We start from the raw sequence: 25,430 nt of genomic DNA, 5'->3' as shown, positions 1-25,430 counted from the left end.
TGGCGGTCTATGAATTGAAATGGAGGCTTGAAACCATTTGGAGGCCTTGTTTCTGCAAATAAAGGCAAGACTGAGGCAAAAGTACCGAAAACCTTCCTTCCTCTTCCAGTTGGCTCTCTGCTGCCACCACCCCATCTTCCCTGCTCAGAAGGCCACATCTTGATGCCTGCTGTGCACAACCTGTGCTCAGAGAATCTGAAAAATCTGGTCCACACTAAGGTACTAGTATAATGACACTAAAGGATCTCTTCCAGTTCTTCCTGGCCGTTTACATTTTACGTAAGTTGAAGCTTTCTGGCATAATATATGGCATGATAAGCAGACCTCTGGGAGAAATATTTTGGGGTAAAGAAGTCCACACTACGGTCGACTCTAATGCAGTACCAAGCTCTCCCCTGGGATAAGGAAGGCCATATACTCAGAATGTTCACAGTCAATTCCCAAGGAGTATCCAAGATGAAGAGAAGAAAAGGAGTGAATATCGGACTGAAAAGGCAATTAAACAGCATCCTCAATTCCTCGAAACTACTTACTTTACACCTGTCATTCAGAAATCACTAATACATCACTAGAGGCCTGATGCACGAAATTCACGCAAGGGTAAGGCCCTCGTGGCCCCAGCTGCATCGGCCCTCACAGCCCAGGCTTCATCTGCAAGATCATCTAGATCACATGTGTCAAACACAAGGCCCGCGGGCCAAATCCGTCCCGCCAGGCCTTGCAATGTGGTCCGCACCGCGCTGTCATCACTGCACTCCGCTGCGTTTCCATCACAATGACAGTTTATGACTGTTCAGTAAACCATTCGGCCCGCGATTTAGGCTGGATTTTAGATTTTGGCCCCTTCTCTGATTGAGTTCGACACCCCTAATCTAGATGGTCGTTCTGATGTTTGGCTGTTTGGTCCATTTGCATATTACACTTTTATTATTATAGACTAGAGGCCTGGTGCACAAAATTCGTGCATGGGTAGGGTCCTAGGCCTGGCCAGTGATCAGGGCAAATCGGGGCCTTCTGGCTGCCAGCTGGAGCCTCCCTTCATTCTGTACTGCCCCCTGGTCATCAGTGCCCCCTGGTGGTCCACTATAGTAAATGATCAGTCTCCCGGTTGAACTCCCCTGGGGGTAATTTGCATGTTAGGCATATAATTTGCATATATACCCTGTTTCCCCGAAAATAAGACAGTGTCTTATATTAATTTTTGCTCCCAAAGATGCGCTAGGTCTTATTTTCAGGGGATGTCTTATTTTTCCATGAAGAAGAATACGATACACATTTATTGTCAAATGAAAATAAAAGAAATTTATTACCTGTATACGGTACGGTAGTACGGTAGTTGTCAACACAAACCAGACAAACTGTGAATCCTACAGTATCAAGAATTTACTCATTTATTCAATGACAATCATGTCATCATCTTCTGGAACATCATCATAACAATCCAATTCCTAAATTTCCTGGTGAATTTCTTGTGATTCCATTTCTTTCAGAATCAGTGGACCAAATCTCTCATGTTTAGCCTAGGAGGCCTTATTTTCGGGGAGATGCCTTATATTCACTCAGAAGGAAACCTGTAAGTAGGTCTTATTTTTGGAGGATGTCTTATTTTTGGAGAAACACGGTATATACATATACATATATATATAGGTTATACAAAATTCTAGGTATGGTGCAAATCAGAAGATTATTTGTTCATGACAAGTCAGTAGTTGTATAAAGAACCTAAACTACATTTCCCCAACTCCTGGCTCACTGATCAAATACTTCTCACCTTTTCTTACTTTCTGAATGTAAACTGAGTATGTATATTGGATAGATTTCATTTGAACAAGACAGTATTTGTATATCCAAACATAAAGTGTCAGAGAAACCAAGCATCATCTTTTTTAGTAAAAGATGTGTGTGTGTGTGTGTGTGTGTGTGTGTGTGTGTGTAATATGAAGGTCTTTCGCCTGCAAAACATGACCTCTGACCTCAGCTGAGCATGCACTCTAGATAAAGTAAAAAAAAATATTTTTTAAGAACTGAAAGTGCTCTATAGTGTACCTAATTAAAAAGTCATTGCTGCCGGGACCGGTTTGGCTCAGTGGATAGAGTGTTGGCCTGCGGACTGAAAGGTTCCGGGTTTGATTCAGGTCAAGGGCATGTACCTTGATTGCGGGCACATACCCAGTGGGGGGTGTGCAAGAGGCAGCTGATTGATGATTCTCTCTCATCGATGTTTCTAGCTCTCTATCCCTCTCTCTTCCTCTCTGTGAAAAATCAATAAAATATATTTTTAAAAAATAAATAAATAAATAAATAAATAAATAAAAAGTCATTGCTGCCCTGACCAGTGTGGCTAATGGTTAAGAGTGTCAGCCCTTGGTCCAAGAAAATTGGTCAAGAGTTCAATTCCCAATCAAGGGTATCTACCTGGATTACAGGTTTTGATTCACAGTCCAGTCTAGGCGTATGCAGGAGGCAACCAGTTGATGTGTCTCTCTGGATCAATGTTTCTCTCTCTCTTCTCTCTTCCCTTCCATTTTCTAAAAACCAATAGGAAAAATATCCTCGGATGAGGATTAAAAGAAGAAAACAACAATAACTACTCATTGCTTGTCTCCTCTCTCCTTTAATTCCTTAATTGATTTTGAGAGGTCAATGACTCTGACAGGGTCATTCAAACTCTGGTGGCCATTTCTAAGACCTGGCTCCCTCAGGCTTTCAGACTAATCCTGATGAGAGCTCTGAGGAGGTGTCAGCTGACTTGATTCAACCAAGCAGTTTGCTAAATGTCTGAGTCCACTTCATAGGCTGAATCCAGGAAAAATTTCACTATACACATCTTTCACGAAGATAAAATTTTCATAACAGTTTACTGATTTCTCATATTCAACGATCAAGTTTATCTTGGCCACCACTGTTTTGACTAGTACTGCTAATTTCAGACCATAATCATCAGGCTCTTGACTCTGATTGCTATGACAACCACCAACATTTTTTTTTTTTTAAACAATGCCCAAACAAAGGGAATCCTGTAAAAGTGCCACGAAGCCCTCATCTTAAAATAGTTCAATGGAAGATGACGTACGGTTTCCTTTCTGGAGGTCTCAGACTCGCAATGCTCATTTAACTTTTAAATTTCATATCCAGAGTTTCTATGATAGAAATGGTTGATGCCATAGGTTGTTAGAAATTAATAAATCACAGGCTAATAAATGGCCTTTACAATAAACCCTACTTCATTAGTTATTTTTTAATATGAATATGACCTTATAACAAGAGGATTTTGTATATAAAATTTTTGTATCTAAATACTGAAGGAGGAACTAACACATATGCCACAAAATATAAATGTATCACATAAAAATTTGGAAAGTGAGTTTTATAAGAACAGCACCAATTTAATAAAAGTTTAAAACTATGGGTTCTTTTCATTAGAAAGTATCAATGGAGCATTACAAACAATTTAATTCCCCAAACTGTATTTTATACACATGGCTTTTTAGGAACAAAAGAAATTGTAAATCAAGAAACATTTTAATACTAAGCTTCAGGTTTAATTCGCCTGTTAAGAAAAATTCAAATAATCTTTTGCAATGCAAATGCAAATATCTATAGTTAAACCAGATTATTATTGTTCATTTCTCATTAAGCAATTATGTGTTATAAAATAAAAACTCATCAAATTCCTCCAAAGGGAATTTGCATTTAATAGTATGATCATTAAATGTAAAACAAATTTACATAGGCATATGACTAATTCTAACTTGTAACCTCATTGACTTTGGTTTTTCTTAAAATAATTTTGAGTTATATACAACAGCCTGAATAAAGTTTAAATTCAGAAAAGCAAATTATTGACCTCTTGCCCTGGCTGCAATGGCTCAGTTGGTTGGCACAGAGTCCATATACCAAATGGTGGCAGGTTCAATTCCCAGTCAGGGTTACATACCAGGTTTCCAGTTTGATCCCTAGTAAGGGCACATGCTGGAAGCAGCCGATAGATGTTTCTCTCACATCAGTGTTTCTCTCTCTCTCTCCCCCTCTTCCTCTCTCTGAGAGATCAATTAAAAAAAAGAGAGAGACCTCCCCCAAAATTAATTTTAATATAGTAAGTCCTAAGCAATTTCACTGAAATGAAAAAAATAATTAAAGCACCAGAATAAAGCAACTCTAAATTTCTCAAATGCCAGAATGGTTAATTTAAGAATGGTAACAAAATATTTGGAATTGAAAAAAATGTACAGATCACATAAGATCTAACCAATTAAAAACATGTCATATTGAAACACCTATAATCTAGTTTCTTAAAGTGTGATAACTGCATATACATATTTACCTGAATGCCCAAAATGGCAGGGAATGGGGAAAGAATATAGTAGTGTGCATCTATCCATTTGGTTCATCATTTCAACCAGACAAGCATCTGTCAACACCCTAGCTTGGAAAGAGTTCTAATAAAAGCAGTATTGCTGCAAACCATAATTCTAAACCAAAGAGTCTCGCAAAAGAAGAAAGATTATGTGCTTACCGTATACAGCTCATTAAGAACCTTCATTAAATCCTCATGAAGTTGAAATGCAATCTCTTTGCTCTGTAATTAAGAAGAAATTAAGAAAGAATATTTTAAAATGTAGTAGAAACTTGTTTCTAAATTATTTACATCTTAAAAAGTCCACTGACTAGAATAAGAGAAGGACCTTTCTAAATACTAAATATAATATATGCACCAAAAGGTCAACACAGGCTGGACAGAGGCAAACAAGTGATTGTACAGTCTGAATGGCTTTCCCAACATCCAAATCAGACTTTATCAAGAAGAAAGAGAAAAGGTAAGCAGAGGGAAGAAGCATCATGCTTGCTTAGAAGTTGAGTTACAAAACTGGTCAATAAAAGTGCATTCCCACATCCTGTCTCCCATCTTAATATTGCCACAAAGGAGTTTTGTGGTGTGATTCCAAAAAAAAGCTAAGTTAGAAATCAAAAAGGAAGTTCATTTTCCCTTTTCAAAATAACTACCTGACTGTAGACAGCACCTGGGAAGGCATATGGGCATTTCCTTAATTATTGTCAGCTGAAACCAAGGTGACAGGCAAAGCCACACCCTGGGAACACGCTTTGCCAAAAAGGCAAGAGTAATATCAGCACTGACTCCTACCTTTGCCCAGGTGTCGGGGAGTGTGACTTTGATATGTAAATCCAGTCAAGCACCAGGAATGCTCCGGCCTACTCAAGAATGCAAATAAGCTCCTTTGATCCTAAGTTCTGTGAAACCCCCTGGTATTTGGGGGTATAAAATAAACTTGCTGCATCTGCTCTGGGTCCCTGTCCCTCCATCAGAGAGGAGGGCGTCCCACCCGACTCCCAGCTTTCTCTCTCTTCATGTCTGGTCTCTTTCTTTTATTTTCAATCCCCAGCCACCTCTATTCAGAACCGGCTCATCTCTCTTTCCGTGCTGGATGTGGAAAAGAGAGACCCCGCCATATATGACTGATTATCATTTTAAGAAAGCACTTTAGCAATGAGATGGTATGACCACTTATAGTTGACTTACTTTCACCTCTGTGATTATTATAATTACTTTTATTAAAGCAAAAAAGAACAGTTTTACTCTTCTACTCAGTTAATGAATAACAGCATTTAAAACAGTCTTCCCTAGGTTAATTCTGAGAATTTGGTAAAGGTATATCTTGATATTCTTTTCCAGCCAAATCTGTAAGCAATTGTAAAGGAAATCAAATATCCAAATTGTGTGGATTTTTTCTTTTTTCTTTTCTGTTTTGGGTTCATTCTTTAAGTCAGGTCCTTAAAGTGGGAAAAAATGTGTAGAATGGTTTAATTTACAGTTTGAGACAGTAACAACATCCACTGGTTCATTGACAGTCTGTCGCAGGACTGTTGGCATGGGGGGGTAAAAGCCATGCCTTTATCAGATCAGCGAGCCAGGTGTCCTATGCCACACTTGGGCACAAGGCCAGGAGTAGGATGAAGCAAGTGAGACACGTAGGTATGGAATTTAAGGAGGCCTTCACTCTCACCCTTGTCCGGGGCAGGCTCGGGCACGTGGGAAGCTTCCAATAAACACTGGCTAAGGGAATGCATAAAGGAGCTGAACTACTGTGTTTCTGTAATAGCTGACGGAGTTCCTGTAATTGCTGAAAGCTGGCCCCAGAGAGAGGGGAGAGAGCAAAGGCCCACAGATCACTCTTAAGGCAACACGAGGACGGCGATGAAATGGTCCAGCTGTAAGCCCCAGGCCACGGGGTCCGACCTTCCTCAAAAGGGGCCAAATGTGATGAAGTAAAAATTCTTGGAAGATAACAGGGTGTGGGGAGACGACATCAGAGCAGTACCTGACTTTGAGAAGCTCAGTTTTGTTCGTGATGAGGAGTGCTGCTGTTTTTCAAGCTCCAACAGCTCCTCCAAAATCTCTAGGTGGGTGTCAGAGGTTGTGTGCTGGCTGTGCCTCTGATATGTGAAGAGGTGGGTTAAGAATCACTCAGGAGTGAAAAGGAAGTCCCCAGTGAGCAAAGAAACCAAATGAAACTCATTTTATTTTTCCTACCTCTTGTTTTCTTCTGACCATATATATTACACCACACTCTTCTATGACTTGAGCTGGGTGTTATTTTAATATCAGATTTCAATTCAAGGATCCCAGCCACCAATTCAGAACTCTCTAACGGGATCCAAGGCCAGCCAGTAACTCTGCTCAGCTGACCTTATTTCTGACAGCAAGTCCAGAAAGAAAATATTTCTGGGCTAAGTCTTTAGAAACCAAACAAAAATCATCCCTTAGGTCCACTTCGCCCCAAGTCAAGAATATTTCGGATCAGATTAAAGACAGGTTTGCATGATAAGAGCCCTCCAAAGCCATCCTAGGCCAAATATCTTAGAACAAACAAGGAGATTCTCTGTCTAATTCCAATTTTACCAGAGTGCCAGGGATCAGGTGGAAGGGATCTGTCACAGACAAGCTGTGCTCTGCCCAACATACTCTGACATTTTTCTTCCCCCTTCCCCCAGAGGTCTGGAAAGACAAAAATGTGTGTGGGAGGCAATAGAGCATAATGCTTAAAAGGACTGGAGTCAGAAGGCCTGGGGCTGAAGTCTCGCAGACTCTGGATTCCCTTGGGCCTCCGTTTCCAGATCTAGAAAGTAAACACAGTCCTTGCACCTGTCTGGTAGGGTTGGTGACAGCATTCACCAGATGGCACTTACACAGCACACAGAGCGGTACCCAACACAGTAAACATCCCATAAGGTTATCATGATTTAGTCCTCCCCCCAGACACTGTTTATAACGGCAACTCCCTTGCGTGAAAAGGCCACATGTGCTTTTCTTTTTCTTTTGGTCTCTATGGGTCTTTAATTCCATAGCCTTTCCCGTAGGAAGTGCTTAGCAGATACGGGCTGATTTGATTTTGAAGGCCCTCGCTCTGGCCTTTAGATCCCCCTCTGAGTGACTCCTGATTTGGAGGGGCACCAAATGTGTTCCAGCCCTCGGGTGTTTTCTTACATCCCTGCTTCCTTGCCATATCGTACACTAAACTCACCTAAGTTCCACTTCGGTGGTCCTACTACTAGTGGTATTGGATGAACTAATCCAATGTCCACTAGGAAATGAATAAACCCAGAGCTGAATGGCAAGCCTATTTCTAGTTGCTGACTGTTTATTGTCACTTTCGTGTTTCACACCCCTCAATCCCCTGTGATACGATATACAGTTTACAACTAGTGAAAGAGACCACAGAGGAGCTGAGTGCTGGGTCATGGTCCCTGTCCTCATGGCACAGAAACAACACAAGGACCATCTCATGCTGCCCCCACCCAGACTTGAAGCATGTTTCCAGTTTATTACAGTGAAAAACAACCCTAGCCGAGACCGGTTTGGCTCAATGGATAGAGCGTCGGCTTGGGGACTGAGGGGTCCTGGGTTCAATTCCGGTCAAGGGCATGTGCCTTGGTCGTGGGCATATCCCCGGTGGGGGGTGTGCAAGAGGCAGCTGATCGATGACTCTCTCTCATCGATGTTTCTAACTCTCTATCTCTCTCCCTTCCTCTGTACAAAATCAATAAAATATATATTAAAAAAAAGAAAAGAAAAACAACCCTTTCTTCTAAATACTACTCTGCAGCCCCAAAGAAGCAATCTTAAACCAATACACACCGCCGAGGCACACAGTTAGTATGCTGGTACACCAGACTAATGGACTCGTTAGAAAATATCTGGATAATCAAACGGTTCAAGAGTTCAAAATTCATCAAAATTCAATAGGCTAAATATGCCTCTGGGTTCTATTTCATTGAATTTGAAAACAGTGGGAGCAGACCCTGGGCCCTTGAGTAAGAACTGCTACAGAAGAAAAACGATACTGGCATTAAGACCAGCGGTCAATGTTCTCTTTGTGCAACATGAAAAAGTAACTTTATGAAATGATACATGTTTGAAATAAAGTATTTCTATGTTACTTGAGATTGGCCGATTGAATTTCCTTTTGCATGAAAGGAGAGTCCCTTTAACGGCTTCAGGAATGGAGTTGAAAAAGGAAAGAGTTCCCCCTCCTTATTCTCCCCCCATTAATATAAGCCTTGTTCAAATGATGGTAAAACTTCTAATGCATTTTAATAGGGTTTTTACCCAAAAGAAAGAAAAATGGTTAGAACTTCCATTCAGCTGACACTCATTGAATATCTCCGATCGGTAAACCCAGAGTTGAATACCAAGCCTGTCTCTAACTGTTTCCCATTTATTGTCACTTTGATCTATCTGATGCCTCAAACATAAGTGCAAAATTAATAGTCCAGAAGTTTTACCTTTTCCTATTATACAAATGAATTAGGTATATTGAAGAATATTGAGAAAATAGAGAACAGAAGAACAAAACCCCACCATTATAATTGGTTGTAGTTCTTAAGTTTGTTATGTAAACACTAGAGGCCCGGTGCATAAAATTTGCACACTGGGTGTAGGGGGGGTCCCTTAGCCCAGCCTGCACCCTCTCCAATATGGGATCTTTCTCACAATCTGGGACTGCTGGCTCCCAACTGCTTGCCTACCTGCCTGTCCAGCCTGATCTCCTCCTAACCACTTCCATACTAGCTTGATTGCCCCCAACTGCCCTCTGCTGCCAGTCCGTTTGCCCCCCAACTGCCCTACCCTGCTGGCCTGATTGCCCTAACTGCCCTTACCTGCCAGCTATCTTGTGGCAGCCATCTTGTGACCACATGGGGGTGGCCACCTTGTGCACGGGCATGATGGTCAATTTGCATATTACCTCTTTATTATATAGGATAGGTATGAGTTGGAATCATTCTATAATAATAAAGTATCTTTTCTACTTTTTTTTCAGTTACCATAAAAATTTTCAAGACCATCATTATAACTGAATTCATAATAACTACCCAGTGAATGTATATTAACCACTCTTTTATTTTGTTTTCCAATATTCCCATTCTTTCCCACCAATCATTCAATTATTTACTTATTCATTCCATTTCATTAGTATGTTTTAACACTCTGAACTATGACCACCAATGCTGGTCTAAAGGCTTATTATGTATTCTGTGTTGTTTCTTTAACATAAATTCCCAGACATGAAATTACTAGGCTAAAAATATTGGCTTTTAAAAGATGCTTAATACATATTACAAGATTTTAAAAAGAATTACAGTAAGATGATATTGCTCCAGGACAACAGTGTCACTGAAGTCACTATTGGGGGCTCATCCAAGGCTCTATTCTGTATGTCATTACAATTTAATAAATAAGGATCTAATTATGCCCTTCCTCTTATTAAAACCCATCAAACTCTTGCTATATTTTTTTCAGACTGGAGTTCACATTATTTATTTATTTATTTATTTGGTTAATTCTCACCTGAGGATATTTTTTCCATTGATTTTTAGATAGTGGAAAGAAAGGAGGAAAAGGGAGGGAAGGAGGGAGTGATATCAATTAGTTGACTCCTGCAGATGTCCAGATTGGGGCTGGGGATTGAACCTGCAGTAGAGGTACGCATGCCCTTGAACGGGAATTGAACCCCTGACCCTGCTATGCATGGGTCATGGCTCTAACCACTAAGCACACCGACTGGGGCTGGAGTTCAATTTTTTGGGGTTACGCATCATTTCCTCTAACTACTGTGCTTTGGTCAGAACCTGGCAGGACCCTGTGCTGTCCCCAAGCCGTCGCCTCCGCCTGGACTCTCCTTCTCTTGCCTTGTTTTGATGATCCTACATGTTACTCTGTGAACACTTTTTTTTAACATTGCCTTGAATCCAAAATAAAAAACATTATATCTTCCCTTCTCTATGATGTCATAATATCTTCATTCATCTATCACCACTCCTAGGCTATATAATTTAGTGGTTAAGAGTTTAAACTTTAAAGTCGAACTGCCTGTTTTAAAATGATCTTGTTACGGTCTGTGTGTCGGTTAAATGATTTTGTGAGATCTCCATTATTTCAATGGCAACATGGGGGTGCCAATAGCCCTATGTTACAGCTTCACAAGGGTGGTCCTTAAGAAACATCTAACACAAAGCCTGGCTCACCGTGAGTGTTAAACTGATGCTACTCGTGATGAGGATGCTCCCCACATTTCCCTCTTCATAAACAGCGTTTCTTTGAGAGCCAGGAGTACATCCCTGGCACCTTCCTATTCCCAGGGCCTGCTCTGGTGCCAGCACCCCGGGCGCGCCACCGATGTCTGTGAGGAAGGTGTGGCTTTTGCCTTCTAGGTTCCCAGTCTCACCTAGGAGCCAGACGTGCCCAAACAGCTTACTCTACAGAGCCTTGGCCAGCATCTCTCTTCCCGGAGGCCTGCAGGCTTGCTCCCTGGAACCTCCCAGCGGAGAGAAAGGAAGGCAGAGCGCAGAGCACAATAATGCAGCCAGTGAGACTGCACTGAGCCATCCATCAAGCCATCTAGGTGGTTGAATTAAATGACCAATTCAGAGGGTGCCTGGGCTCTGACAGAGTGTTTTTTTTCAAAGTGAATCTATTGTGAGGACCAGTCAAGGAATCCTAACATTCTGCTGAGTCATGCGGGGAGTAGGGAGAAAAACATAAAACAGATTAACTATTTAATGAGAGGGTTTCGAATGATTTTAGTGTCTCACCCTTGGTCTGTTTCAGGAGTAAGTTCTGGATAAAAGGATCAGGCCTCATACTTCCCCAGGGTGCGTGCTTTTAAGTCCAAAGCTCATGTTCATGTGTCTTTATAATACCAGCTCCCCTTCATTCATGTAAACTCTGAAAGCAGAGTCACCAGTGTCCTCCAAAACGCCTAACGGAGAAGGCTGGGCTTCAGTGGCCTGAGCCAAGCCTCTGGCTAATATGTACAGTGTCCTGCACACCTCCCTTCTATCTGTCCAGGGTCAAGACTTTGTACTTATTAAAAGAGACAACTAAATATCAGCCCATGGAATTAGCCTCATGATCTACTTCATTCCCAAGAAGAAAAATAATCAACATCCCTTCAGGCAAAACCCCACTCGACTAGAAAACGTGGGAAAATGATAAAGAGCCATACACACAAGAGAACCAGAACTTCATTTTTGAAAAGAGACAAAACTTAATCTTAAAGGAAATATCTGGGACATCTCCTAGAACATTCACTGAAGGAACAGCGAGGCAGATGTGGCGGGTGGCGTCCCTGTGTGAAGGCCTGCCGCTGCTGTGTGCAGCGGGCGAGCAGACAATTGGAAAGGTGCAAAGTCACACACACCAACGTCACTCAGAACCTCCCAGGGACAGATAGCACTGGGACAGACATGTTCCGGAACCCAAGACTGAAATTTAAAATCCTACAGGGGATAAAGCAGGTGACACCACTATTTTCATTTCCAGTATACATTTCCTTAACTCTTTAAGAAGCACAAGGTATGCCTCTACTCAAAATGGTGGTTAGTTAGGAAATACTTTTTCAGTATTACTAAATGGATAATCACTTAGGCTTACACAGTGGCTGATGTACACTACCTACCCAGTTAAACTCAGAATGTGTTATGAAACTCTGGTTCAGACTGTAATATAATTTAAAATATCAGAAAAACACGGAGTGGCCATATTAGTATGATCTCTGAATGTGTAATAATCTGGCCACTCTATATAATAAAAGGCTAATATGCAAATTGTCACCTCAACCAGGAGTTCAACCAGCAGGCAGGCCGGCCAACCGCCCATGTCCCCTTCCCCTGGCCAGGCTGGCTGGACCCCACCCATGCACGAATTCATGCACCGGGATATATATATATATATATATATATATATATATATATATATATATATAATTTTCTCTCTCTCTCTCTCTCTCAGTGGCCAGATTATTATGCATTCAAAGGTCATAATAATCTGGCCACTCAGTGTATATTTCTAGATCAATTTTCAATATGTTAAACTTTACAAAATTTTGACAACTCACCTTTATTGACAATTTCTTAATATTACCATAATAACATGTCTGCTTTAGTATAGAGGAAGATTTTCAACTGGTGTGCACAAGGATTTTTAAAACATGTAATCCCTGCCAATTTAGTCAGGGACACTGATCTCGTTTTCCCTTATGTTATGAAATTAAAAAATGACAAAAGGAAACACAACAGCTGTCCAGTGCGAATGAATGAAAATTATTATACCTTTCTTATTTGTTTGTTTTTGGCAGGTGGGTAAAAATATATATTTTTAGTGTGTCACAGAATTTTAGTAATTAGTTTATGTGTGCCTCAAGATGAAAAAGATTGAGAATCGCTGCTTTAGGAGATGAAACTGAGTTTAGTTTTTATCACGAAAGTCTTTGTCTCTTCTGAGGGTCTTAGCTACACTGCTCCCCAGGGTGACCACACGTTACATCCATGGCACGGTTAGCTGGGACCATGAGAATAGTCTGTGGTGAAGCAAACTAGACCACATTGTGTAGAAACCCATGACTTAGATCTTTATAGCACAGCGGTAACAAAAATCCAGGAACTATTTACAACAAAAACAAATCAATAAGTCAGAGGTTTGCTCATTTATAAGTCATCCATTGAATTAGTAAGCAAAAGGCAAAGAGTCTTTCAGATACTGATAAAAGTTCATTCATTTATGCACTCATTCATGCATTTCCTCATTCATTCTATTGGTTTTTATGAGTACCTTCTAGGTGCCAAAGATAGAAAAATGGCCTTATACTTTAGTGCAGTGGTCAGCAAACTCATTAGTAAACAGAGCCAAATATTAACATTACAATGATTGAAATTTCTTTAGAGAGCCAAATTTTTTAAAATTTAAACTTCTTCTAATGCCACTTCTTCAAAATAGACTCGCCCAGGCCATGGTATTTTGTGGAAGAGCCACACTCAAGGGGCCAAAGAGCCGCATGTGGCTCGTGAGCCGCAGTTTGCCGACCACTGGTCTAGTGGGAGAAGTAACAAAACAATTTCAATACAGTCTGATTTGAGCTTATTCGATTTAATCCAAGTAAAATTTCTATATATAACTTGTGAGTCAAATCTGAAAATTAATAAACTAATAAATAGGTTAAAACTTCTTTAAAGAATTATATTTAGCCTAATACTAATAATACCATTCCAGAACTGGTTAATTGGTCTACAGAATTAACAATGGGTTTAAGTAAAGGTAGCCTAAGGAACAGAAAAAATATTTCCCATAAGTCATACTTTGTTTCATCACATGAAGTCACCCTTTGTTTTTCTAAATACTGATGCAATAGTCTATTCGTATCAACTTTCAAGTCAGCATGACTAAGATAGTCACTGTATCATAATTTAAGACAATTTGTACTTAAATTTATGCAAAAATACTTAACTGTGTTTGAGGTACTATACCAAGGAGGGTCATGTGACATCCATCCCAGAGAACACGGCAAAGATACAACCAAGCAGAACTCTAATTCTGAGCTGGCCCTGGCTGACTCCAGACACAGTAATGTTAGGTCTTCCTAATTGGGCTTACCTCCTGCAGACTCACAGAGCTGGTTAATCTAAGCCATCTTCTCTATGACAGGTGTTCAAATACTTGAGGCAGCTATTGTGTCCTAGCTAAGGCTTTCTTTCTCTGCCCTAAACATTCCCAGAACCTTCAACTATTCCTTATATGTCAGTTTAAAGAAATGAGAGAGAATTATCCTTGCTCCCCAGACAATTGTTCATTGTCTGGTAGCTAGTGACATTAAAAGGGCACTTTACACGTCAGGGGGTGGGGGCTAAAATCTTGGGAGGATCAGGAGGCAAGACACACCTCCTAGCGACTTTCCATCACTTACAATTGCCCTGCTTTGTGGAGGCAGCCAAACCTGTCTGTACAGTCACTGCAAACCCGGGAATCTTGGAATTATTACAATCCTCTTCTTTTTCCATTAAGCTAAAGAGCCATCCGCTAAAGGAGTAGAAGCCTTAAGAAAATCTGATTAGGATGGACTGACTAGCAATGTTCTGGTATTAAACTGCCAAAGACCTTTTATAAAAGAGCAACAATATTCGATTCATCCTTAATTTACATGGATGAAGACTTTGGAAGACAGTTATCACTGCAAATATGGATCTGCTCTCTGGCCATAATTCACAATAGAACAAAAATAAACAGATTATTATGCAGCAGCTTCTTCACCAAGTTCCCCAAGACCAATTTCTTCCAATTCCAATTTACTCTTTTTTAAAATATATCTTTATTGTTGAAAGTATTATAGATGCCCCCCTTTTTCCCCCATTGACTCCATCCTCCCCGCTGCTGCCCCCACCCCAGTGCAAATAAATTATTCGGTTAATCTTCCCACCTCCCAACCCCTTCCCCCTGAACCATTTACTCTTCACAATGCTTTAGAAAAACAAGGCTGATTATGCCATATCCCGGCTTAAAAATCTCCCTTGGCTTCCTTTGTTGATTAGATCCTCAAACTGATCATCATAATTGTTGCTGCACCTCCCCAACCTGGATCCATCCTTTCTGGATCTCAGAGAGCGGTTATCCCACATGTAAATCTATTTCCTCATGCTACAGGCTACACTCCTAACCCCAGCCAGCTGCATAACTGAGTGAGCTTTTAGTCCGGGCGACATGTCTCTACAACTCAATACTGTTATCAGGTCAATACATGGGGTCCCCAAGAGCCCCACCTATACCCATCCTCTCAGAACCCCAAGATCGCTTCTTTACTGTTCTCTCTGTATAGAAAGATGCACTTCCCCTAATTCCTCTGCAAAATCTCACCAAGATTTAAGACTTTAATCAAATGTTCCTCTCTCTGTGAAGCCTGTCTCCATTTTCCTAGGAGTACCTTATTCGCTCCTCTGTGCTCGTGTGGTCTTGGGTCCTATCTCTGTAAGAACAGTTAGCAATTTATAATGCAATTATAAAATGAATTTATAATGCAGTTCTTTTCTTTTAACCACTAACTTAATTATAAGCTCCTTTGGATGCCAATTAAGAATTTGTCTTTACATGTGTGATGTTAACCACTCATCACTGTATGTTCCTGCCACATAATGATAATAAAGGTTTGTTGAATGAATAATTAAATGGAATGCTTACTCTGTTTTGGAAAGGAAGCTGGTTTCAGTAAGGTACAGAGGAAAAAAGTGAAAACGGATGGAAAAGAAGTTATAGTGGATTTGTCATGACTCTTCAATGGAAATATTAAGATACTAGAGGCCCAGTGCACGAAATTCATGCATGGGTAAGGTCCCTAGGCCTGGCCAGTGATCAGGGCCAATCTGTGGGGCAAGGGGGGGTGATAAGGAGGGCCCCCCGCCTGCCTGCCTGCTTGCCTGATTGCCCCTAACTATTTCTGCCTGCCAGCCCAGGTTGGCCATCTGGGGAGGGACCGTGGGAGGGCTCTAGGGTGTGTTCGACCCATCTTGCTTAGTTCCAATTGGCCGGACCCCAGCAGCAAGCTAACCTACAGGTTGGAGCGTCTGCCCCCCTGTTGGTCAGTGCACATCATAGTGACTGGTTGACTGTCTGCCCCCTGATGGGTCAGTGTACGTCATAGTGAGTGGTGGAGCAGCCTTAACATATCATTAGCATATTACACTTTGATTGGTTGAACGGATGACTGGATGACCCGACACTTAGCATATTTGGCTTTTATTATATAGCCTGCCAAATAATAAAAGATAATTATTTTAGTCAATCCTTGCAATCTCCATCTTTAGACCTAAAGAGATGAAATTTTTATGGGCATGTTTATTCAAGCCCAAGAATTAGCCAATTATGATTCTCTGTTCCATTGAAATGATCAAATTTTAAAAAGTGAAAATGGTACATGTACTTATTTACTATCAATTATTAAACATCACTGGTTTTTCTCAATCTAAATAGTTCACATATACTGTGGCAAAAGTTTTTGTTCTTAGAAGTTCTTACATTAACCTCACAAAGAATTTAGTTGGTAAAATATCTGTTTCTATTTACTTATTTAATAATGGTACTAAAGTCAATCTGACAGCCGTATTTGGTATCTCCTTATAATTGAATATTTTTGGGCTGCTATAATTCAAGATATCGCACATGCTCCTTAATTCAAATATTTGTTATATGTGCAGTATCTCTTAATATGGCATTTATTGCAGTTGCTGAAAATCTATTAGAATCCTACCATGTGGAAGCAAACAGAGTCTTCAACTGGTAAGAAACCTTGGCTAGCAACCTGAATACTGTTCTCAGGTTGCTGTAAACTCTGTTCTCAAGTGCAGACACCTAGACACATGGTTGTAATGTTTTCTCCTCATCAGTTCTTTCCTTAAGACTGCAATTTCCTCCTTGGATGAGGACAGTGGGTGAGGATTCAGTGTCTATGGCTCTTTGAAAAGGAACTTTATTAAGTCCTGATCTTTTATAAATAACTGAACCTAAATAAGCCTGGTGAACAGTACATTTTTACTCCTCTTTATGGCAAATAAGGAACTGGCCTTTTGTCCTGCTCCATTAGTAAACTGATGTTTGTTCGTTTACTCTAGAATTGTAATCCAGGTAACTTAAAAAAATCAAATTAAAAAATCAAGTCTTTTAAAAAATCTGTTTAGGAGACTAGAGGATCAATTTGAATCAATAGTTTTCAATGAAGGCCAATTCCCTCTGCAACTCCCAGGGATATTTGTTAATATCTAAAGATGTTTTTGATTGGCACAGTCAGTAAGCTGCTACTGGCATTTAGTGCATAGAGAAACCCACATTCATCTAATTGTTGTTCTCCCACAATTAATGCATCTATTTTCCTCTAGCTGCTTTCAGTATATTTTTATGTTTATTTTTTTATATGATTATAATGTGTCTAGGTATGAACTTCTTTGGATTCATCTAGTTTGGGTTTTGATGACATTCTTGAATATGTATGTTTATCTTATTTGCCAAATTTGGGAAGTTTTCTTGCAATTACTTTTTCAAATATATATTTTTTCCTGCACACACTCTTTCTCCTATCCCTCTCCTTTAGGAACTCTATTGACATAAATGTCAGACTTTTGGTATTATCCAAAGGTTACTGAGGCACTAATTATTATTTTCAATCTTTTTTTTCTCTGTTATCCAGCATGGATAATTTCTATCTTTTTTTTTTTTAATATATTTTATTTATTTATTTATTTATTTATTTATTTATTTTTTTACAGAGAGAAAGAGAGAGGGATAGAGAGTTAGAAACATCGATAAGAGAGTGTCACCGATCAGGTGCCTCCTGCACACCCTCCACTGGGGATATGCCCGCAACCAAGGCACATGTCCTTTGACCAGAATCGAACCTGGGACCTTTCAGTCCACAGGCAGATGCTTTATCCACTGAGCCAAACCGGTTACGGCGGATAATTTCTATTTTAATATTAACAGAATTTCATCAGATTCTTCCTTCTGTTATCTCTATTCTGCTATTGAATCCATTTGGTGAGTAGTTTTGCTTTTTTTTTCATTTTGATTACTGTATTTTTCAGTTCTAAAATTTCCATTTGTTTATATTTTCCATTTCTTAATTTTTTTTAATTGATTTTGTACAGAGAGGAAGGGAGAGAGATAGAGAGTTAGAAACATCGATGAGAGAGTCATCAATCAGCTGCCTCTGGGGATGTGCCCGCAACCAAGGTACATGCCCTTGACCGGAATCGAACCTGGGACCCTTCAGTCCCCAAGCCGACGCTCTATCCATTGAGCCAAACCAGTCTCGGCTATATCTTCCATTTCTTTAATGAGACTTTCTATCTTTCCATTCATTTCAAGAGTGCCTGTCCTTACTTTTTGGAACATTTTTATCATAGTTGTTATAAAGGTCCTTGTTAGATAACATTCCAACATTTATGTCATTCAGAATTGGTTTCTGCTGCTCGTCTTCTCCCATGTGAGTTGAGGTTTTCCTGGTTCTTTGTATACTGAGTACTCTTAGATTGTATTCTGATATTTTGAATATTATGTTTTGAGAATCTGGGTCTTGTTTAAACCTTATGTTGAATGTTGGTATTTTTGTTTTATCAGGGAATCGACCTAGTTGGATTCAGGTTGCAAATTCTGACCAGACTTTAATGGGTTGTGGTTTATATGTCAGTTCTGTTTCCAACACTATTATAGCATTATTTGGATCTGTCTTGCATATGCACCATCCAGTGGCCAGTCTAAAACCCACGAAATGGTCTATCCATTAGTTCAGTTCTCAAAGTCATGGGTAGGTATACTGCTAACGATCAGACCCAACCTGTACAGCTCAGGGGTGAGCCCAGGAGTTAGAAAAAACTTTATGAACTTGCTTTTTAAAACTTTACACTCTCTGTAATCTCCCTAGTACTTTTGGGTTTCCTGGGACAACCCTTTTCTGACTTCTCTCTTTTAGGAAGCAGACAGCACATGACAGTGTTGCTTAAGTCCAGCCCTGTCCGCACTGGATCTTGATAAAATGCCTTGGACTTTCTGTTACGTTGATCATACGCATCTCTGATTTCTAATATAGTTATAAATATTCACTATGTATTCATTCGATAAATATTTGCTAAGTATCGCTATGTGTCAGTCACTGTTTCAGTGCACAAGAGTAGGTCTTTTCCCTCAGGAACTTACATCTAATTTGAGGGGAAATAGCAAGTGAACAAACACTAAATAAATATACAATATGTCAGAAAGGAATAGTGCTATAGAGGAAACTAAAGATAGAAAAAGGGGACAGGGTTATAGACTTCAACTCAGAGTGAGGTGGGATCCAATAGAATGAGCAAAGGAGTATTAGGATCTGCTTGAAGTGAAAGGGTCGGTTCCAGCTTTTCCTATTTATATACTAGTGGCCTGGTGCACGGATTTGTGCACATTGAAAGGAAATTAATTACCACAGCTCACCAGTAAACCAGATTCGGGCTGACAGTGCCCCAGCAACAGCATAACCCATGACCAAAGATAGAATCGCATGGACCCTCAAGGAATCAGGTCCCTCCTCTCTGGTTCCAGGGAGTGTCACCTGAGAACCGCTGCTGCCAAGTCACCACAGCTCGGCAGCTCCTGCATTGAGCATCTGCCTCCTGGTGATCAGTGCATGTCATATGTAACAGCCGGTCGGTCAGTCACTTAGCCTTTTATATATATATATATTAAAATAGATCTGATTAGTCATTTCAAAGACAACTTGGGAGGAAAGGCAGTTGGAGCTCATGTGCAAACTGCCACCTTGCTCAGAAGCTCCCTGATACTATGATTTTTCCCCTTCATTTTGATCATCCTAACACTACATACACAATGTATAATTTTCAAGTGTGCCTGGAGAATAGGCTACTTCTCCATTAATAAAAAGCATTTGGGGCTGAATCAGTTAATGGGTATAGTTTCCCCACTTCTTTACAGTAAACACTGACTAGTGTACTCGGCCAAGTTTTTAGTTTACAATAAATAATTGCTTTCTTGTATGTCTATATAATATGTCCAAGGTAAAACATCAGATAAACAAGCAGAAGAGAATTAAAATAGCACAGATACCCATTTAAAATAGTTTTGGCCCATATACTACTAGATTTTTATTTTATTTATTTATTTATTTTTACCATAAATAAGTTTCAATAGCTTTTGCACAACTATTCTCAATGTAATTATGAATTCAACTACTAACATGCATGCTGGTACTACCACATTATGCTGCAGGACAAAATGTCAACTTAGCTGACATCGGGTTTTTAAAAATGATAGCACTCTCCAAGGCGACACACATGTATCATCTGCTTAGTGTCCCCTTTAAGTCTAATCACGCTTCCGAACCAGCAGTGCATGCTCTTCTCTAGTCGCTCACCAGCTCATTTATACCCAGGTAAGTCACACAGGTCCTGCTGTCACTAAGCAATAGCGGTAACAATGCAAATGTAAGATCAGCAGCACCAACAACTGCTACTTATAAAGCTCTTCCTATGTGCCAGCCATCCTGATAAGCAATTCATAAATACAAAGTAAAAATATTTTCTAAAACATTTCAGAAACCTACAGCATTGTAAGACATGAGTGTGGTTTTGATTTATTTCTAGAAAAATGAGCTAGTCATGGGATCAATAAAACTCAAGGGAACAGGCTAGTAGTGGTAGCTCGAACTATTCTCACTTTTTTTTTCCCAGGCCCCATCAATAATTAAGCTGTCTCTGGAGGCCACCAGCATACCATTTAATTCTTCTGCTACACTGCACTAAAATGCTTTGGAAAAGTTCCTCCTGTTATATTATTTACTACTGTGGCATCAGCATACTAAATCACACGGGCTACCTCTCTGCTAAAATAATAAAATACTCACTTGACTTGTTCAGGGGATAGACACTCATTGGTAAATCACAGCCATGACCAAATTTATTCCAGAAAGGCAAAAGGTAAGAATTTCATCAAAAGCATGAAATCCTAATGCTACCCTCTGACCTAATAATTCTACTTCAAGCGATGTAGCATAAAAATAAGAAAATCACAGATGTGTGAAAGATTTAGATGTCCAAACAACAGGAAAATAACTTGGCTGTGCAGATATTAAAACATTATGCAGGGATGAAGTATCCCATTTTAAAAGACTGTTTCCAGACATGGGAACACTAACAATATTTTACATGAAAGGGACTGGTTCCCAAGTTATACGCAATGAAATCTCAATTTTGTAAGATACCTATGTATGTAATGTTTGTATACTATAGGTTTATTATATAAATATTGAAAATAGCCCAAAATATTTATAGTAAGTAGTGCCAATGTGGGTAATTCTTATTTCCATTTTTACATTTTTTAGTATTTTCTACATTTGTACAATGACTATATATTTATATATTTTAAAAAAATAGGCTCTTTTTCTTTCACATATAGATTAATAGTTTTCAAAACATATGGATCTTCCCTTCAATAAAGGTCAGACGTAGAGATCTCAAATAGACTAGTATCTTTTACTAATATTATATTAAAGCATCTTTCTAAATATTAATTTATTTTAAATGATCCAATTGGAAACACAGCATTGGGCGTCCCCCCCCCCCCCCCCCCCCCCCCAAAAAAAAATGTCTGTTTTCTTTCTTATTGGGGTGGGGTATTTAAGTAAAATATGATTGACTTTGAGCAAAATAAAAGGTGACTACAAATTTCCAAATCTCACTAGTAATCAGTCATGCTTCCTTTCAAATTAGGCCACATAATCATCAAGACGAAAGTAGGTTAATTTAATTCCTGTGAGTCTGAATCTCATAACCTATGGCATTTATGCCTAAGTGGAGTAATTCTCAGTGGTGTGGGCCAGTCTCCGCCTCTTCGAATCCCCACCTACAACTCAGATGACTGACAGAGTTTACTGTCTTATCCAGAGCTATCATTCTTCAGGATTTTCCTAAGAAATAAATAGGGCCAAGAACCACAGTGCCCCAATTCTCTGAAATCCCGACTTATACATTGAGTAACATCTCTAGTTACCATCAAAAATACCAAGAATCACAGTAACTGTCTAAATCATGTCTAAGACATATGTGCAAAGAGAAGAATATACACCAGTTAGGCTGGCTCTACAATATATCTCTCTGAGCCTTTTGCTTCCTTGTCCCTGATAGGTGGATTATAATATCTGTTCCTTAGGGAGCTATGAGATGCATGGCACAACGTGTAAAACATGCAGAGCACAGCCAATCAGAGAAAGACTTATTTGTGGAATCTAATGAACAAAATGAATGGACTCACAAAATAAGAACAAAGATATGGAGACATGAAACAGACTGATATATCTCAGTGTGTGTGTGGTGATGGGGAAGAGGAGACAAGAAGAGATAAATCAAAGAACTTATATACTTATATGCATAGCCCATGGGCTTGGACAGTAGGGTGGTGAAGGCCTGGGGGCAGGGGAGTAGGGCTTGGCAGAGGGAGATAAAGCGGGGGAAATGGGGGACATCTGTAATACTGTCAACAGTATATATATTAAACATTGGTTGGGGGAAGCCACCGGGGCTGCCTAGAGAAGAGGCTGTGCTCTGAGCTCTGGCTCCTCAGAGAGCCTCGGCCAGCTGGAAAAGCATCTAAATATGAATTGTGACCAAAGAGAAAACAACAAAGAACTCAGGTGAAGTTTTTAATTCAAAGATAAATCAGTCTGTCCTTTTAAGAAACCAAAAATATTTTGACAGGTTATGTTTGACTTTGAAAAGCAATACTACTTTTGTATACTGAAAAGTAAAATCTTTAAATTTGAAAAAAAAAAATTGGCTGGTGTACACTTAAAATTCAGTAAGTGGTAGTATGCAGATAGCATTGTTATTGGTGAAAAGCAAAATAAGTTATACTTGTACACATGTGTATGCAAACCAAGGAAAGACAAAAACATTAATAATCTGAAAACAACCCACGGGGAAATGTCAGCCTTCAGGATAATTGAAAACACACAGAGATAATGTAACATTCAAATACTACCACTTTATGTTGCTCCCTCTAAACTATATACTTCTACTAACATTCCTAAAGTTGGTAAATGAGATCATGTGATGAGGTGCTTAAATAAAGTGATTACTGCAAGCTGGCTGCAGTCTTTCTTGCAACTGTGACTGCTGACATGAGTTACTTCGTGTGTGTGTGTGTAGCACATGAACTGCACATTTTCTGGCCGTGGCACCAAACCAGATGCAGAAAGCTCTCTTTTTCTTCAGCATGAGTCATGGAAAGAAGGCAGCAGAGCCTCATCACGCCAGGAGGCAGGGCTGGAAAACTGGGCAGGAGGCACCCCATTAATCCTGGTTCTGAGGGAGAGAAGGGGGAGTTGGTAGTGAAACCCCTGTGTACAAGGAGTCTCCAATTTGACCTTCTCCTAAAATGGCAAAGCAGGACCCGAGAGTATTAAAAAAGGCAGAATCCCTCCCTTTCCATACATAACGAAGGGTCTGGAACTGAATAACTATTATGATTGAACGAATCAAGAAATCAATGAAGCCTCAAAGTGAAGGCTCCCCCTGTGAAATAGCTTTGGGGGAAATTGAAAGGCACTGGGGGGTGTTGGCCAACAGGTTTTTGTTAGGTGATTCACTGATTTCCCACTAATTGTTGAAATGTGAGGCCCAAAATTTTAATTCATCTACAAGCAACTACCCTTTGTGAGGGTAGTTCTCAAAGTCCAATTACAAATACGGTTTGGGATGTCACAATGTAAGTGATATACCAATACCCTGTGATGATCTGGATGTGATTACCACAGGGGGCTGTCCTCTCCTTAGAATGAGGACACACTTAGTATGATGTGTAGTGTAATCTCACATTACATAGTTATTGCTGGTGTGTGGACATGTGCTCAATAGAGATAATAGCTAGAAATTAGTTAGGACGTATTAAGTCCAGACACTGGACTAAGTGGCTTCTCATGTACCATAATCACACCCACAATATCTGACTTCAGAGTTTAAAAGATGAATCGCTATGTTATTCTGACCAACAAGTTTTACATACAACTCTACAGGTCTAAATCAGAAATAATTGATATTTAAATAGCTGGGTATTGCTTTTGTTTTTAAAAAGCTTCACTTTTGCCCTAGCTAGTTTGTCTCAATGAATAGAGCATTGGCCTGTGGACTGAAGAGTCCCAGGTTCAATTCCAGCCAAGGGCACATGCCTAGGTTGCAGGCTCAATCCCCAGTAGGGGGCATGCAGAAGGCAGCCAATCAATGTTATCTCTCATCTTTGATGTTTCTGTCTCTCTCCCTCTTCCTTCCTCTCTGAAATCAATAAAGAAATCCTATATAATAAAAGACTAATATGCAAATAGACCGAATGGCAGAACGACCTGAGAAACAACCAGTTGCTATGATGTGCACTAACTATCTGGGGACAGATGCTCAACACAGGAGCTGTCCCCAGCCTGTAGGCCCCAGGCCAGCCAAGGCGGGTGCCAGTGAGGGGATCCCTGATTGCCCCACAGACCAGCCCTGATCACCAGCCAGGCCTAGGAACCCTACCTGTGCATGAATTTTTATGCACTGGCCTCTAGTGTGTGTGTGTGTGTTTGTGTGTGTGTCAATTTTTTTTTTAAAAAAAGCTTCACTTTTTCTATCTGTTGAAAACCTTCTAGCAAATGGAGGCAACTATTTCTACAACTGGTCTTGAAGCTGTTCCCTATACCTATGCGTAGAATTAGGTATTCCTATCTGTGCCTTCTTCATTATTATACTCATTTGGCCCCCAAAACACTCCAAGAATGATGTGCTCTGAACTCTTATTTGACTCTACAGTTTGGTATATGATTCTCTCTGACTGAACTGAATAAGATATAGCTGTGTAAGAGGCTGAACCCAGCATCTAGCCAAAGATCCATAAAGATTTTTGAGAAATGAGGAAGTCTTAAATCCTTTCCCAAGAAGAACAGCAATGTGCTCACTAAGGACTCCCTATCAGTTCTAAAGGTCACTTCCAACGGGATCTGACAAGTTTTCTCCGTATGACAGAATCACACACTGGAAAAAGAACAGGAAAACGGGAAGGCTGGTGATGAGTTTGCTTTTTCACCTAAAGGGACCTGAAGATCTGGGGACTTGATAGGTAGGGGTCTGGCTTCCTGCTCTTCCAAAAAACAGATGTGTCCTCGGGGGTTGACCTGACTTTTCAATGACCTCTAGTCCTCCTTCCCTTTTGCACTCCATCTCCCTTTCTTCCTTTTCTATTAGTAATATACACTGAATGGCCAGATTATTATGATTATGATGATCTCTGAACACATAATAATCTGGCCATTCAGTGTGCGTGTGTGTATCCCGGTGCATGAATTCATGCATGGGTGGAGCCCAGCCAGCCTGGTCAGGGGGAGGGGACATGGGTGGTTGGCCGGCCTGCCTGCTGGTCAAACTCCTGGTGGAGGGGACGATTTGCATATTAGCCTTTTATTACCCTGTTTCCCCGAAAATAAGACAGTGTCTTATATTAATTTTTGCTCCCAAAGATGTGCTAGGTCTTATTTTCAGGGGATGTCTTATTTTTCCATGAAGAAGAATACGGTACACATTTATTG

The 25,430-nt window shown here is 40.0% G+C and overlaps 1 protein-coding gene across 2 annotated transcripts in view; it reads right to left on the bottom strand.

The window, feature by feature from the left end:
* Positions 1-25,430, bottom strand: part of SRGAP1 (SLIT-ROBO Rho GTPase activating protein 1) — a 257,917-nt gene that overhangs the window by 111,473 nt on the left and 121,014 nt on the right. For both annotated transcript variants that reach the window (XM_036456361.2, XM_036456362.2), the window contains exon 4: positions 4,517-4,579. In XM_036456361.2, the coding sequence (XP_036312254.1) occupies positions 4,517-4,579 (63 nt within the window). The remainder of the gene's footprint in view (positions 1-4,516; positions 4,580-25,430) is intronic.

The sequence above is a fragment of the Pipistrellus kuhlii genome, unplaced genomic scaffold (genome assembly GCF_014108245.1).
Source record: "Pipistrellus kuhlii isolate mPipKuh1 unplaced genomic scaffold, mPipKuh1.p scaffold_m20_p_3, whole genome shotgun sequence".
NCBI lineage: Eukaryota > Metazoa > Chordata > Mammalia > Chiroptera > Vespertilionidae > Pipistrellus > Pipistrellus kuhlii.
Note: the sequence above shows the minus strand (reverse complement) of the source record. Positions and strands in the feature narration are given on the sequence as shown.